This window comes from Echiichthys vipera (genome assembly GCF_963691815.1).
Source record: "Echiichthys vipera genome assembly, chromosome: 23".
In the NCBI taxonomy this organism is placed as follows: domain Eukaryota; kingdom Metazoa; phylum Chordata; class Actinopteri; order Perciformes; family Trachinidae; genus Echiichthys; species Echiichthys vipera.
In genome coordinates, this window is record NC_139848.1 from 3462950 (window position 1) to 3478571 (window position 15622).

At 42.6% G+C, this 15622-nt stretch overlaps 2 protein-coding genes across 2 annotated transcripts; both read left to right on the forward strand.

The window, feature by feature from the left end:
• Positions 1-1335: 1335 nt before the first annotated feature.
• Positions 1336-4628, forward strand: mylz3 (myosin, light polypeptide 3, skeletal muscle). Its single transcript, XM_083938115.1, has 6 exons — positions 1336-1448; positions 1934-1961; positions 3421-3564; positions 3656-3826; positions 3940-4017; positions 4109-4628. The coding sequence occupies exons 1-6, from the start codon at positions 1446-1448 to the stop codon at positions 4135-4137; spliced, it is 453 nt and encodes a 150-aa protein (XP_083794241.1). The 5' UTR covers positions 1336-1445; the 3' UTR covers positions 4138-4628.
• Positions 4629-6844: 2216 nt separating this feature from the next.
• Positions 6845-12266, forward strand: acadl (acyl-CoA dehydrogenase long chain). The gene is made up of 11 exons (XM_083937663.1): positions 6845-6986; positions 7621-7800; positions 7914-8051; positions 8683-8847; positions 8929-8995; positions 9075-9239; positions 9361-9462; positions 9933-10046; positions 10620-10747; positions 10826-10912; positions 11008-12266. Exons 1-11 carry the CDS (start codon positions 6898-6900, stop codon positions 11099-11101), a joined length of 1329 nt encoding a protein of 442 aa, XP_083793789.1. The 5' UTR covers positions 6845-6897; the 3' UTR covers positions 11102-12266.
• Positions 12267-15622: the final 3356 nt, after the last annotated feature.

The following is a 15622-nucleotide window of genomic DNA, read 5'->3' on the forward strand; positions in this document are numbered from 1 at the left end:
CAAAACCACTAAGATGGAGCTTGACTTAGGATCGTTTTGCCCCACTGCCGTTTCAATATTCAAGAATTAACTTTCTATAAATGGAGCAATAAATAGAAGTTCTTCAGTATCAGTCATGATTATTTTCACTTTGTAACGTCATGCAACTATTGAACTCTAAAATGAATCCCCAAAAACACATTTTAAAAGTAAAAAATAAATCAAATAAGACATAATGTATGAATATATTTACATTTAGATTACTATAAATGAGATCCACGATCTTCTAAAAACCCCTAAACACAACATTTTCCTGATTTTGCATTCAACTCTTTTTAAGACAGAGACATTAGATATTAATTAATTAAGACATAAAATAATTCCAGTTTTATAGCAAACGTTCCACCTGTTGACTATTAATGAGATCAACTACGCTGTGATGTAAGTGCAATTCCACCATCTGCTAAAAACCCCTAAACATAACATTTCCTGATTTTGCATTCAACTCTCTTTAAGACAGAACCATCATTCATGAACTCCGGTGTTATAGCAAACGTTATACCTGTGTTTTATGCGTCTGGTGCTTTAATTGTAGGTTCCTTCTGATGTTACGATCAGCACCATGGAGAGTTCTGGTGGAGATGTGCTTGGGTCATTTGACTTACGTTGTTTTTATGCAGTCAAGTCTTTCAAACTAGGTGACGTCAGCTATTACTATCGTTTATGACCTCAGTCTCACTCCAATGCATGTTATTCTCACTTTAACTTCAAAATACATGAACTTTCTCTTAATTACATGTTGCAGATACACATGCAGTCATATCTTTCTGGGTTTTTAGGATGTAATGTCCATAAAACTCATACGTCAGTACTACAAAAGTATATGTAAGGTGCCACTTAATACCTGCCTGTATGGAATCAACTTTTCAAAAGTTTTTTTTTTGCCCTGCTGTTATTTCTCCATAAGAGGAGGAGCACGCACTGTTTAAAAATACCACCTTGTAAAGGGGCTCTGGGTCTGGAGCCCCTCAGAAGTGAACCACCAGGTAGCTGAATCTTCTGCACTGTCACTGACGTGTGAACTGCAGTTGAACCGTGCAAAAAAACCCACTAATCTTCGGCTGTCGAGCGAATGAAAGCATTTGTTTTCTTCATAGAAATAAAAAGTTCAAATCTTGAGACGCAAGACACAGTCTTGACACAGTTATTTGGCCTTCTAAAAATACCCCTGTCCCCTTCTAAAGGCCTACTCCCACTGCACAGGACGCGCAGCTCTCCTTTCCGTTTGCCCTAAGAAAGTTAAAGATGTTCCAATGTGTCATCCGATCCGCCCTATTAGCACACGACACGTCACATGCCCGGGATAAATAAGAGGGGGCTTTGACCATGGCTCAGGACCACTCTGTCTTGGGACTTCAGCCTCGCTTCTCCTTTCCTTTGCGCTCCTCCAGCTCCTTCTCTCCAAAATGGTGTGTACATAATTGTGTTTTGGACCTTTTGGGTGGGGCGGTGCCGATGGAGTTACTTTTGTTTCTACCAGTTCTTTGTGGCATGGATTCGGGAACCATCTCTCCAAAAAATAAGCTCAACATTGGGACTTGATTGGCACCAGTGAAATCTTGATTAGAGCGGAGTCATTTCTGATGTTCCTGTGAAAATCTGCACTTTATAAATTGTGATAAAAAGTTCCTTTGGCATTTGAAACACATCCACATTTTTAGTAGGCTTCTATCTAAATGCAAGGAACCTATAACTTCATCATCAATTACGTGTATTTAGCTCATTTTTCGACATTTTACAGGAATACATTCTTCATTTAGCATCATTAAGAAATGTTACATAAAGTATGTTTTGCCTGTTCAGCTGTTAAAACTCATGAATCATTTGTTTTTATTCATTTTCTGTGTTCCCTGTGTGTACGTTTTGTGCCTTTCTGTGTATTTCCACACAACAGGCCGAGTTCTCAGCTGACCAGATTGAGGGTAAGTTAAGAGACAGCTAGATCGCTTTACAAATGTCTTGGCATGTGACAAAAGTGGTGTGACAATCCTGATCTCCCGCCATCTTAGGGGAGATCAGGATTGCGGGGTGACATTTAAGAGGTTATGTTGCAGCCCCCCAAACTCAGAGCAGCTGCAGGCTTTTACCTAGTGTAGTCCGTATTAATTGGTAAAACTCCTCCGTACGCCCCCTGAAAAGTAGATGTAGGCATGAAGAAAGCTCCTGAAGACCGCCGTAGGACATTTCATTCTGCGGACTCGTCCAGTTGTCGAGGAGAATTTGAGATATGTCTATTCTAAGCCGCCCTAGCCTTGTCTTGTGGCCCTTACAGCAGACGTGTTAAATTCTCAGGTCAAGGTCTAAGATGCAGGCCCGGCCAGCGGCATCCCGTTACACAAGTGCTTTTATTTCCCAATGCTGAAAGATGTGTCCTCTATAAACATTACTATATATATTTGGTGGAAGGCATTTAGTGTGGCTCTGCCAATGTGGAATGTGTCCAAATAAAGGTTTTTTGTTGTCTGGAAATTTTCTTAAAAATCATCTTAAAGGGACAAAGTTCAAAATGTCCCAATTGGAGGGCAAACATGCTTCCTGTCAAGTTTGCCTGGACTTTTAATGTGGCGAGCTTTGCACACAGGAAGTAGAGAAAAGTGCAGCTTCTGCACATTCTGGTACATTTATACGACAGTGTAATACATGCAGGCAATGCAAGACGAGGTGTTGATTACAACGCATTCAGCATTCTTAGGGTCAACTCGAGCCTGGGCCATGGGGGGCATGCCTCTATAAGGACTGGGTTACTGTCAGGGTGGATCAGTTTGCTCCCTAAATGCCTCCCAAATGCAAGGGGAGGCAGGAATGGAGAGGGGTCAGATAGGAGGGGGGTAGGGGGGTTGGGGGGGGGCTGGTACAGCTGTTCCTGCTGCTGTTCAGACCATTAATCTGTCAAAAAGGTCACTTTGAATTGGCTTCCTGGGAGGATTCATAGAAATAGCAAAGCTTTGTCCCGCCGTACCTTCCTCTTTCTGCTCGGGCACAGCTGTCACTTCCAATTCTTTGGGAACAATGACAGAAGTGTGTGGCTTCTACAGACTTTGATCCTCCGACAGTGGGGCATCGCATAGCTATCATCGCTGACTGAGAAGCAAAATTAAGAATAGAAAACCCAAAGGCGATGGATTTAATGGGCTCAAAAGGAGAACATTACTAGCATTGACATCGTACCAGGAGAATTAAATATAACCTTTTAATGGCAACATGATAATGGTTCTTTTTCATGTCCAATAGCCTTGGCTAATGTATAACCATTAGACAGTCAGGTCTTTTTTCCCTGCTGTGAGCCCACACATCTACAGCGTGTGGAGCCACTTCAGTATTGTGAGCACTTTGTATTTTTTGGTGTCTAACTCTAAGTTCTCTCTTCCTTCTCCTGACCAGACTTCAAGGAGGCTTTTGGCCTCTTCGACAGAGTCGGTGACAGCCAGGTGGCCTACAACCAGGTGGCTGACATCATGCGCGCCCTGGGCCAGAACCCCACCAACAAGGACGTTGTGAAGATTCTTGGCAACCCATCCGCTGACGGTGAGAACCCATTACACGCGTGCAAAAATGCAAACGAAGACCCAAAACGCACGGTGGTTGACGGTGCCCTCCGTGTGTGATTCTTCCACAGACATGGCCAACAAGAGGCTCAACTTTGAAGCCTTCCTGCCCATGCTGAAGGAGGTTGACGCCATCCCCAAGGGTAGCTATGACGACTACGTTGAGGGCCTGCGTGTCTTCGACAAGGAGGGAAACGGCACAGTCATGGGCGCTGAGCTGCGTATTGTGCTGTCCACCCTGGGTGAGTCTCCCCAAATATAGAAGCACACAAATATAGCCTGCTGAGCCTGTGAGCATGCGCGTGTGTGTGTGTGTGTAATGGAGTCCCTGACATGGATCTTTGTACGTCTACAGGAGAGAAGATGAACGAGTCAGAGATTGAGGCTCTTATGACCGGCCAGGAGGACGAGAACGGCAGTATCCACTATGAGGGTAAGCTCTGATTTCCCAGCATGCATTAGCCTCTTTTTCTTCTTTATAACTTTATAATGCCAAAGATTTTAACACGTTTGTCTTTCTCCAGCTTTCGTCAAGCACATCATGTCTGTGTAAGAGGCCAGCAGTAGGATTGCTGAAGAAACTGTAGCTCACCTACAGACAGCCCGTCGGTGTTCAGGACATCTACACTGTATCAAAGACCAACCAAGGAAAGACAAGGACTATGTACAAGGGATGCTGAAGCGAACCCATCTTGTTGTTTATTTTGTTTTTCTTACCATTTCGTCTCAAGCCCTCCTCTCTCTGGACATCACCTCTCCATTGTAGACCACCATCACTCGGCCTCTTTCTCCACCCGGGGCACGTCTCCACACGCCGCATGGGGTGAGGAACGGGGGAGAAGGGATGACCGCTCATCAAGTGAGGGTAGATCCCTCCCTTCCCACCGCCACCTCATTCAGTCACGCCATCGCTGAGCCCAGCAATGCCAAAGGTGCTGGAGAATGGTTGTGGATAGACCGCCAAACGTCTCCCACCTCCCCGAAAAGTTTTATTTATTGTCACTCATGTTCATTTCAGAATAAACTTTTCCAACGTACATCCCATCTGGTTTGATTCTTGTTCTCTTATTGCCCACATAGATGCGATTTAGTATAGAACAACAGTAAAATATAGATTTTAAAGATAAAGCAAGACCAAAATAGCCCATTTATTCTCTCATAAATGAGACGTTGAGGTAGAATTCATATACACAGGTGTCTACAGGACAGTGCACAATTGACAAACACTACTCCTGATCAGTGCAATACCAACAGGAAGATACCACAGAAAAACAACCTGAACCACAACAAAACAGGTTCTAAAAAGGTTTAAAAAATAGATAAATTCACTGTTATTTTGTACTAGAATAGGAGTATTTATTGCAGTATAACACATGCAATTATTGCACTATGAAATAATGTATTTCTTACACTAGTATGAACGTAATTAGTGCATCAGATCCGTAGGTTCGCCCTTGAAAGGCAGGTGACATATTGTATTACACTACGTCAATGCTGGTCGGAGTTATGTATAGTATATATGCATGTGTACATGTCTCTGTACGGTATACGCAATGTGCAGGATTTATATTTGACACATACGGATGATTTATAGGCCCCGGTGTGTATTTTAAACTCTAGTGCTACAGGGTGACGGTGTGTGGAAAGGAATGTCCCTGTGATAGAGGGAACGGTGTTTCTCTGAGCCTGAGATGCTGCTCTCTATTTTAATTACATGTTTAATTTTGTTACACATATTAGATCTCTACCATGTGCCAAAATAACAGGGTGAATCTTATTTTGGCTGCATAAAATACTACGTCACTACGCCTTAATGATTTCCTATTTCACCCTGATTTCTCCCATGTCTGCTGAATGTGTGTGTGTGTGTGCGTCCGTGTGTATGTGTGTGTGTTTATATAGGTGGCTATGTTGTACTCTGTCATCTTCAGTATGTGTGTGTGTGCGTCCTTGTGTGTGTGTGTGTGTGTGTTTATCTAGGTGGCTATGTTGTACTCTGTGTCATCGTCAGTATGTGTGAGTGTGTGTTATATATTATAATAATATAGAGAATAATATAATATTTTATTCAGATAGATATCTTTGTAATAGAATTATGCTTTGTTAGATACAGAACAAGGTTAATTGAAGAATGACACATGGAAGTTATTATTATTGTTATTATTACTTTATAGATAAATAAGTGTTATTTCAGTAATATTTATTAAAAAGGGGCGGAATTAAATAAGTTTATACTTCTTCCCACTTCTTTTCGGATATGGAAACAGAATTTATGTCTTTTTCAGTTTACTTTGTTTTACTTTGTTATTGTACATTTATTTTTCTCTCCTTTTCTTTATGACTGCCCATTAATGTATGATCATTTTGTTTTTTCACATATTCAAAATAAACTATCTAAACTAAAAAAATAGAAAAAACTAGAATACATAATCATTTTTTTTCATATAATGAAAGGAGTGTAAAAGGGCGATACAAAGTCACATTTAAAGTATATATTATATATTTATATATAGTATATTTATATTATTACATATAGAATAGAATGACTTTAATGATCCCAGACTGGGAAATGATTTTGTAACAGCAGTAGTGGGTCAGCAAATAAACACTTTGTACATAACATACATAGAATCCAATACATACTTAGTGTATATATACAGTGCACAGTGTGCTATAAACAATAATCAATACTAATATATACAACAAAATATGCAAAATACACTATAACAATAATAATATATACAAAACAAAAATAACAGTAGAGAGAGCAGAGTTCTCTGTCAGGCAGAGGTGAGAGAGGAAATAACTGGGTTAACATTAAAGGGTATGTGATCATTTGTAATATAATAATAATAATAAATAATAAAAAAACATATATTTCCTGTAACGCTTTCATGCTACCACTAGGTGTCAGTGCTGAGCACGTACACAGTATGTTGCGCCTACAGGGATTCGTAGAAGAAGAAATCCGTGCGCTGAGATCAGTTAATAGCGTGACGTCTCACTCTGCTGCTGTTGTCATGGACACGACCTTTTTCCTCGAGTGTGAAAACGGGATTCAAAGTCACATTTTACGTTTATTTGAAATAAATGGCACACAAATTAAATAAATATCGACATAATGAATTCAAAACGTATTCACTCTGCTACACAGAACATACGTTAAGGGTTAAAATGTAGTTTTATAGCCGAAAGAAGGAGCCAGTGACCGATCACAGGGTGATACGTCGCCATTTTGGATTCCCGCTCAAACGATCTTCGCCCTGTGTGCTTTCTACCTTCTCCCGTCTGAGTTTGTTTGTTTTTGTCGAGGATGTTTGTTAAAAAACTTAGTAAAGCCTGTGTTTATGGGCTGAGGAGGGTCTCCGGGCGCGGACAGGTGCTCTCTGTGACTGCTGCGAGGTGAAATATATGAATAATGTATTAGTTTTAAGGCGGAAACTGAAATTGCAGCAACGCCTGTGGACGTGACAACCTTTGACACACTTTACACCTGTTAGCAGACAGAGCTTTACTTTGAAAATCCACATTAATAAGTGCAAATCAACTGCTCTTTGAAAAACAACAAAGTAAAGGTACTATAGTTAGTGTACTAATAGTGTCAACATACAAATATATAGTGGCAGCTTTATTTATTTATTTTTATTAATGCTATATTAATATATCTTTAAAAAACACTCTAAATATACTGTAAAATATAATATACATTTTGTAGAATAGAGATTTAAGACTTTATTCTGGTACAATTACGTAAAAACACGAATCCTGGACTCTCAAACAATTAGTCGATTAATCCATGTGTTTTAAATTGTTTTAGTAATGATTGTTTTTTGTCATTTCTCAAGGAAAATATTGCTGCTTTTTTGTCTTATATGAGAATAACCTCAATAACAACTGATAATGAGAATATTCAGCTTTCATGTTATGATATATAATATTTGTTTCAGTCCTACTTTCATGTTTCTTAATATCAAACTTAACCCTTTTTGTTTATCAGCCACTTCCTGTGTTTTAACATTTTGAACTCCTTCCACAGGCTGCAGCACAATGAGGCCCAGGAGCACGGACAGCCTGCCCCCTCAACCCGTCCCGAGACCTCCAGCGCCAAGAGCCTGATGGACATCGGGACCCGTCGGATCTTCAACGAGGACCACGATATCTTCAGACAGAGCGTCCGGCGCTTCTATCAAGAGGAAGTGATCCCATACCACAAGGAGTAGGTGTAGGCTTGGCACTGTTGACGTTTCTTGTCGCAGAGAGCACAGAGAATTAAAACCTTCATTGTCAGTCTCTCCGCACCTCTCTGCAGTCTCTTTTTCTTTGTTCCAGGTGGGAGAAGGCCGGTCAGGTGAGCAGGGAGCTGTGGGAGAAGGCTGGTAACCAGGGCCTGCTTGGAGTCATGATACCAGAGGAGCATGGTGGCATTGGAGCAGACCTGTTTTCTGTGGCTGTCACGTGGGAGGAGCAGTGAGTTGTCAACATTGTATTAGTCTCACTCAGGGGTCTGCAACCCGTGGCTCTTCAGCCCCCTCTCAGTGGCTCCCTGTAGCTTTGCCAAAAACTAAAATGGAAATAAATAACATGTTTGGGTTTTTAGCACAGTAGACAGTCTTTCAAAGGAAGCACCTGTTCTCTTGGAGTTCAAGGCGATTTAAAAAAAATATTAAGTGAAACTAAAATATGCTTCGCATCCTACGTCTATGGCCCAGCGCCTTTCACTGCAGGAGGCTAATCTTGAGTTTCTGACCCGCGCTGTCCGTAGGCTAACCGTAGATACAGTAAATACCCCCCAAAGAATAATCAGAGCAAAATAGTGTCGGTGGACTCTAATTTGCTTTGACATGATGATGTCTTACCGGTATGCTCGATACGTGGTGAGAAATCCTATAATTTCATGTATAGCATAGAACTATTATAGAACTATTTGTAAACCTTAATAAGCTGTGACATCCAAATATGTGTTTTTGGCTCCAGAGTAATTGTATCTGGTGGAAGAGGGGGCAAACTGGCTCTTTTGATAGTAAAGGTTGCAGACCCCTGGTCTAACTGATATAAGATCAGACACAAACTGGTTTTAATGATGTTTTTTTACCCACAGAATGTATTCCAACTGCACAGGCCCAGGTTTCAGCCTGCACTCCGACATTGTCATGCCTTACATCTCCAACTATGGCAGCAAGGAACAGATTGAACGCTTCATCCCCGAGATGACCGCTGGGAAATGCATCAGCGCTATCGCCATGACAGAGCCAGGAGCGGGCAGGTCGGGACTCAAGATGTAACATCAGCATGCATAGCACTAATGCGGTGTAGCTTTGATGATGAGGCATCATTATGTTTTCAGTGATCTTCAAGGTGTGAAGACGTACGCTAAGAAGGATGGCAGCGACTGGATCCTCAATGGCAACAAGGTAATGAGTCATAAAAGCTAAATAAACTGCCACTGGGTCTCCACATCACCTTAAAGTCTTTTCCGTCTCAACTCTCCAGGTGTTTATCACAAATGGTTGGATGGCTGACCTGGTGGTGGTGGTGGCCGTGACAAACCGCGAGGCAAAGACAGCGGCTCATGGCATCAGTCTGTTCCTGGTGGAGAATGGCATGAAGGGCTTCCAGAAAGGGCGCAAGTTGGAGAAGATTGGTCTAAAGGCCCAGGTACTGGAGCTCAACGGCCTGGGATGATAGCAGTCCCACCAGTCTTTTGCATGACCTCTCGCTGGGTTATAGCAGATACTGTGGCTCTACTCTCTCTTATTTTATTCTTCTTCTTCCAAAGGACACGGCTGAGCTGTTTTTTGAGGATGTGCGTCTTCCAGCTGACGCCCTCTTGGGGGGAGTCAACAAGGGTTTCTACTACCTGATGAACGAACTGCCTCAGGTGAAAGGGAGCATGGGAAAAATGTTGAACTCAATTACCAAAGGCTACTTCCACAGAGATACGTTTTTAATGGGGTTTCAAAACAAAAACAACCTCTGTCCACAGGGTTTTAGCTGGGTATCAGAAATTATTAACATGCCTGAATGTGTATATCACCTGTCCACTATCGTGTATACTGGGTCATGTGTGCCAGTGTAAAGAGGAGGTGTCCAACATTACTCTGCTGTTGAATATTATGGATGTATAAAATTGCAAATACAGCAAATACTTTGGTGGACGAACAGCAATGGCAACAAAAACTTAAGGCATGATTATCCCCAAAACAGAAGCATCAGAGTGTAAGCAAGTGTGTTTAGTAACTTGCATAATTCCCTTTGTAGTTACTTTGTTTCATTTCAGTTGATCAAATGAATTCATTGTTTCGTTGCGGTTAGTTTCACGGTAAATTATTTTTTCATTTTGGGGCAAAGGAGCGTCTGGCCATTGCTGGCATGGCCATAGCGAGCTGTGAGTTCATGTTTGAGGAAACCAGGAACTACGTGATGCAGAGGAAGGCTTTCGGCAAGACGATCGCTCATCTTCAGGTCTGTACATTAAGGTTTTTGAGAAGTCTTGTCTGTGTGTAAGGTTCTGTCTTAGCTCTGACTGGCAGCCATGTTTTTCAGAAGTCCAGGTCCTCATTTTATTCAGCTACTGTTTTAGACTTCTCTTCAGCACACACACCAAACCACTCAAGACTGATAAGATCTGCTCTGTTCTTCTTTCCTGCTAATATCCTGGTTTGAATCCCGGCTGGGGCCCTCCTGTGTGGAGTTTGCATGTTCTCCCCGTGTCTGTGTGGGTTTGCTCCGGGTTCTCTGGTTTCCTCCCACAGACCAAAGACGTGCAGGTGTTCGGTTCATTGATGACTCTAAATCACCCTTAGGTGTGAATGGTTGTCTGTCTCTGTTCGTCTCTATGTGCCCTCTCTATGAGACTGGCTTCCTGTCCAGGGTGTACCCCGCCTCACGCCCGATGTCAGCTGGGATCGGCTCCAACGACCCCGCGACTATGACAGGGACAAGCGGTTGAAGATGAATGAATGAATGAATGTCCTGGCCTTAGAATCACATTTTGTAAGGAGAACAAATATCATTGCTTCTATTTCTGCTCCACAGACTGTGCAACACAAGCTGGCAGAGCTGAAGACGGAGATCTGCGTGGGCCGAGCCTTCGTAGATAACTGCCTTCAGCTCCACTCTGAGAAACGCCTGGATGCTGCCACGGCCTCCATGGCCAAGTACTGGTGAGAATGTGTTTTTATATTAGGTAGCTTCTAAATTCAAAAACAGGCCATGTGCTGATGTCCTCTGTTTTCTCTCAGGGCTTCTGACCTCCAGAACAAAGTGGCCACTCAGTGCCTGCAGCTCCACGGAGGCTGGGGTTACATGTGGGAGTACCCCATCGCTAAGTAAGTGTAACAGGGAGGGGAGGAGGAATGCACTGTTTTTGTATGCGAGTCCATCCACAAGTTGCTGAGCTGGTCTCTCTCTTCTGTCTCTCCAGAGCGTTTGTTGACTCCCGTATTCAGCCCATCTATGGAGGCACCAACGAGATCATGAAAGAGCTCATTGCCCGCACCATTGTCAGCCAGAAGTGAGAAATGTGGGTGTTTTCATGATGCGATAGGTAAAGCAGGGTGGTTTGCACAGGTGTTTTTATTCGTAGACAATTTCTAATAATAATAATAATAATAATAATACATAAAATGTGTAAAGCACTTTTCATGGTGTTCAAAGACACTTGAAGACAAAACATAATGATAGTAATAAGCAACTTTTGAAAGAAGATGTAACTGTTTATGTGACAAAGTGAAATTCATTGATTTAGAGGTTGAACAAAACATATATATTATATATTTTTATATATCCGTTTTGTCCATTTGCCACTCTCTGTAATGTAAGTTGTGTGTGTATGTAGAGATTGTGTTGATCTGTTTGCCTTAATGGCAACACAAAAAATGTCCTACTGTTGCCACTTTACATCACACATATACAATGCCACATGTGTAACTTCTGACCTAAGAAGTAAGGTGAAGTTCATGTTGTCAAGTGACCTGACCGGTTCTCCGGGTAGGGAAGTTCCTCCTTTTTTAGACCAAGGACGGGGTGTAGTCAGCCACTGCAAGATCTGTCGGTTTGTCTTGATAGTATTTTCACCTGCACCCTGATTTAGAAATGCTCAACTAGTTGACCACATGGCGTGAATTATGGTTCCAGTTTTTTGCACTACATAAACACTACTTGTCTGTAAAGTGTCCTGAGTAACTTTTGTTATGATTTGGCACTATAAATGAATTGAATTGAATTGAATTGAATTGGCTGTGCACTTAAAACAGTTAACACAATGTCTATGTGGCCAGTGATATTCAGAATCAACAGAATATTTAATTTAAAGGTCCCATATTGTAAAAAGTCAGTCATTCCCCAACTGCGGTGGCAATGCGGAGACGTTGGGAGCATAAGCATAGATATGGAAGATGCGGAAGACGCGGAAACGCTGAGCAATCAGAGCAGACTGGGCTTTTTCAGGAGGGGGACCTTTAAAGTTTCTGCATCCTTTAATAATTCAAGCAATTTTGTCAGCAATGCAGTGTTTCAGCATGACTGAGACAGATATTACAAATGAGTTATTTTTGTAGATCACATGAAAGATTGTTGGAGGTAGGGTGGAGGTCCTGGAGGTGGGTGGTGTCAGGGTGTGATTGAGTCGAGGCATGTGATGATAGAGTTATTGATGAAATGCTGTGAATAAAGATTCATTAAATTGAAGGGAAAACTGCATCAGCATCCTCTGTGCATTGTCTCATTTCCACCAGCAGGTGGCAGTAAACGCACGGACAGAGCTGGTGCACAAATGAAAAATGACCATTTGTTTCTATTGTAGCAGGGGAAAGCTGTTGAATGTGACTCCATCATTCAGAGCATATTTCTCAGTTTGATACATTAAATGGTAACACGTACCAATATCTTTGAATGGAAAATACCAGTTTATCCATTACATCCCCATGCATTTGCACCTGTGTGGATCTGGTGCCTGTAGATGCACACCATGCCAGTCTGACTAATGCTCAAATTCCCCAAACAACCCACATCAGTGCCAGTGGGAGAGGCAGACAGCAGCCCCACCACGCCTCACCTGGGGGGGACAGATGTGCAGCTACTGCTCACTGAAGCATCTTCCATCCCTCCATTCCCTCTCCTCTCTCTTATATTCTCTCCCCTCCTCCTTCCCACTCTTCCCTTGGCATCACATCCATGTTATCCCCTTCTCTCCACCACCCCCCACCCCCATGTTTCCTCAGCAACAGCCACACCCCAGTGCTTCAGCTCTGCTCTGCACTCATTTCCACTGCGGACACCGTGCTTCCCCGTTTCAGCAAAGCAGCCCATTATAGAGATGCAGAAGCCCTTTCACAGTGACTCGACATTTCACTGTCTTTGCACCTCCCGAGTGTTCTGTCTCAGTGTGTATCCATGACAAACTCTCTATGCTTTGGTTGTATATTTGCACTCCAAAGATGTTGCACAAATCTCATACAATCACAAGGATTGCATATTGCACCCACATAATTCTGTTGCGCCTCTGCTGCTGTATTTACGGTATCTTAATTTGCAATGGGAGGGATCAGAGGGCCCCATACCGCTCTCATTGTCACCACAGCTCTGTCTTCACACACCGGGGTATTAGTGCCGATCAGCAGCCTGAGCCTCCAGGTAAGAGCTGAAGCTCTTTGTTTATCATTTACTGGCAAATGCGCATTTCTTAATGCTAACACCGGCATTCATTTAGCGTTTCAACTATGTGATGTGACACCGGCAGCTGTGAAAGTTTGTATAAAAGTGTATATTAATGTTGGCGTTGCTGTGCACTAATCCTCAGCTGTTGTGTGTGTGTGAGTGAGCGCGTCATGGTGTGATGTACAGCTATGCATGGATTTAGAGATGTAAAGCAATGCAGTAGAATATCGACAGGGAGTTTGGGTCTTAAAGTCGTTTTTCCAGTGAAGACGGGGGACTATCCTGGTGTTGAAATGTGGGAAATAGTGTTTTATTTGCTGTATTTGTCGCTGTCTTGCTGCGTCCTGACGCGCGTCTCCCCGCCGCAGCAGCAGCAGCAGCGGCAGCAGCAGCCTGCGCCTTTTGTTCTGGTCCACGCCTGCATGGTGCTGAAACCGGCGCTGCCCCCAGCCAGTCACTGCAGCACAGAGGGCAGAGTGTGAAGAAAGGCAGGACATTTAACATGTAATGGTGCAGATGACTGTTCTCTACACATACAGTATACTAACTCATGTCTTACCCATGGCCATGGCTTTTGAATATGGGAGTATTGCAGCTTTTATTGGCATCTTCTCTGCCATAGCCAGGTCCCCTTGCAGTCACTGCTGGCTTGCATCAGCAAAAGGTAGCATGTCTTGCCTTTGATGTATATATCCAAACATGCATTTTAATACCATTAATGTTAATTAATTGAATTAAGTTGCAATAATTATCTTATGAGAGCAGAAAGCAACCAAATCTTAATCCCCCATGCCTGCAGGCTACAGTGTAAGCCTGCCATGATGGCTTGTAATGTCTTTTATACATCAGCCATAGATACAGATCTAGAAATGTCCAGACCTCCATTAAGTATGGATCTGCGATGCCTCCCTTCAGTGTCGCCTCCACATGCTGAGGAGAAGCAGGAGCCGTAGATTTCCCTCGTCTGGATGTGAAAACATTCCTTTTATGAAAAGGAATTAACGCTCGCATGAAACCGCGCTCCAGATTTTCTATTGGCACATTCCGACTGCTGTCTCATAAGACCCCGGGTATGGAAGATATATAATGAAAAACCTTCTCATGCTGGTCTCTTTGGTTCATGATGGGGTCAGTTTCCACTCAAATCAGATGAGATTAAAGTGTTGAAGTGTTGCAACTCTTGAGGACTAGTATGTTTGTGTCTCATGGCTGCATTAGCCGTCTTCTTGAGGTGAAGTAAACCTGAGAAGCTGTTAGATTAAAGCCTTATACGTACCATTTGCTTATTTAGTCAGATTTAATTAGATTACAAAGTACAATAAATGTGCAGGAATTAGTTTTAAAGGTATGAGTGAAGAGAACAATAACTTATGTTACCTTTAAAATGTGTCTCCATACCTTTGTCCCAATGCTTTCCCTGTAAGAGACAGGAGGAAATACATGGATGGGGCTGTGTGACGTGGCTTTAATTTATCATTGATTTAAGGCAGAACTTGGAGGTTTGTGGGTCAATACTTCTCATACAATGTAAAGAACGGGCAGATTGATATACATAGGACCTTTCATATATTCACATATAATTCTTATTATGAGCTGGAATCATTAATGCCTTGCCCATTTGAATGTAGATTATGTGTTTCTTGGCTCAGGCCCGTCGGAGGTTGACAAAGTGCATTACAGTTGAGATGTGTGTCAGGTTACATCTCCTGTAACCTCCATCAGGTCAGACTGGGCTGTGTCTAATCACTGATGGGGCTGTGTCTAATCACTGATGGAGTAATTGAAATGACCTTAATCACGTAACAGGTTGTGTCTGTTTACTTTCCTATACAAATGTGACGTATTTAAATATCAAATTTAATTCTAGTCGACTCCGTCTTTGTTCATGTGAGTTATGAGTGTGTGTGTGTGTGTGTGTGTGTGTGTGTGTGTGTGTGTGTGTGTGTGTGTGTGTGTGTGTGTGTGTGTGTGTGTGTGTGTGTGTGTGTGTGTGTGTGTGTGTGTGTGTGTGTGTGTGTGTGTGTGTGTGTGTGTGTGTGTGTGTGTGTGTGTGTGTGTGTGTGTGTGTGTGTGTGTGTGTGTGTGTGTGTGTGTGTGTGTGCGTGTGTGCATACATTGAGCCACTTCTTGCTTTTCAAACCACCAGGAAACCCAATCCATCTCCCTGCACCACGCGGGAACGCTAAGTATATTTCCCAACGTCAATTCTGGTTAGGTGCACCGTCAAAATCCTGGAACCGCAGAACCACTCCGCGCTCCACTGAAATTAAGACATGCCGTATTGGCTGCTGCTTCCTTCCTCCTGGGAAGGAATTGTATTGGAACAGTGTTTGGAGTAAAGATCAGTTTCTAGATTTGTTTGTGGGTTGATGGTCTGACTC

What these genes read in the sequence shown, in the direction of transcription:
- mylz3 (XM_083938115.1), top strand. An exon ending in TGGCAACCCATCCGCTGACG is followed by an intron (nt 3,565 to 3,655) that starts GTGAGAACCCAT and finishes ATTCTTCCACAG; the next exon opens with ACATGGCCAACAAGAGGCTC. An exon ending in TATTGTGCTGTCCACCCTGG is followed by an intron (nt 3,827 to 3,939) that starts GTGAGTCTCCCC and finishes GTACGTCTACAG; the next exon opens with GAGAGAAGATGAACGAGTCA.
- acadl (XM_083937663.1), top strand. Translation starts at nt 6,898, where the DNA reads ATGTTTGTTAAAAAACTTAGTAAAGCCTGTGTTTATGGGCTGAGGAGG. An exon ending in GTGATCCCATACCACAAGGA is followed by an intron (nt 7,801 to 7,913) that starts GTAGGTGTAGGC and finishes TCTTTGTTCCAG; the next exon opens with GTGGGAGAAGGCCGGTCAGG. An exon ending in TGATGAACGAACTGCCTCAG is followed by an intron (nt 9,463 to 9,932) that starts GTGAAAGGGAGC and finishes TTTGGGGCAAAG; the next exon opens with GAGCGTCTGGCCATTGCTGG.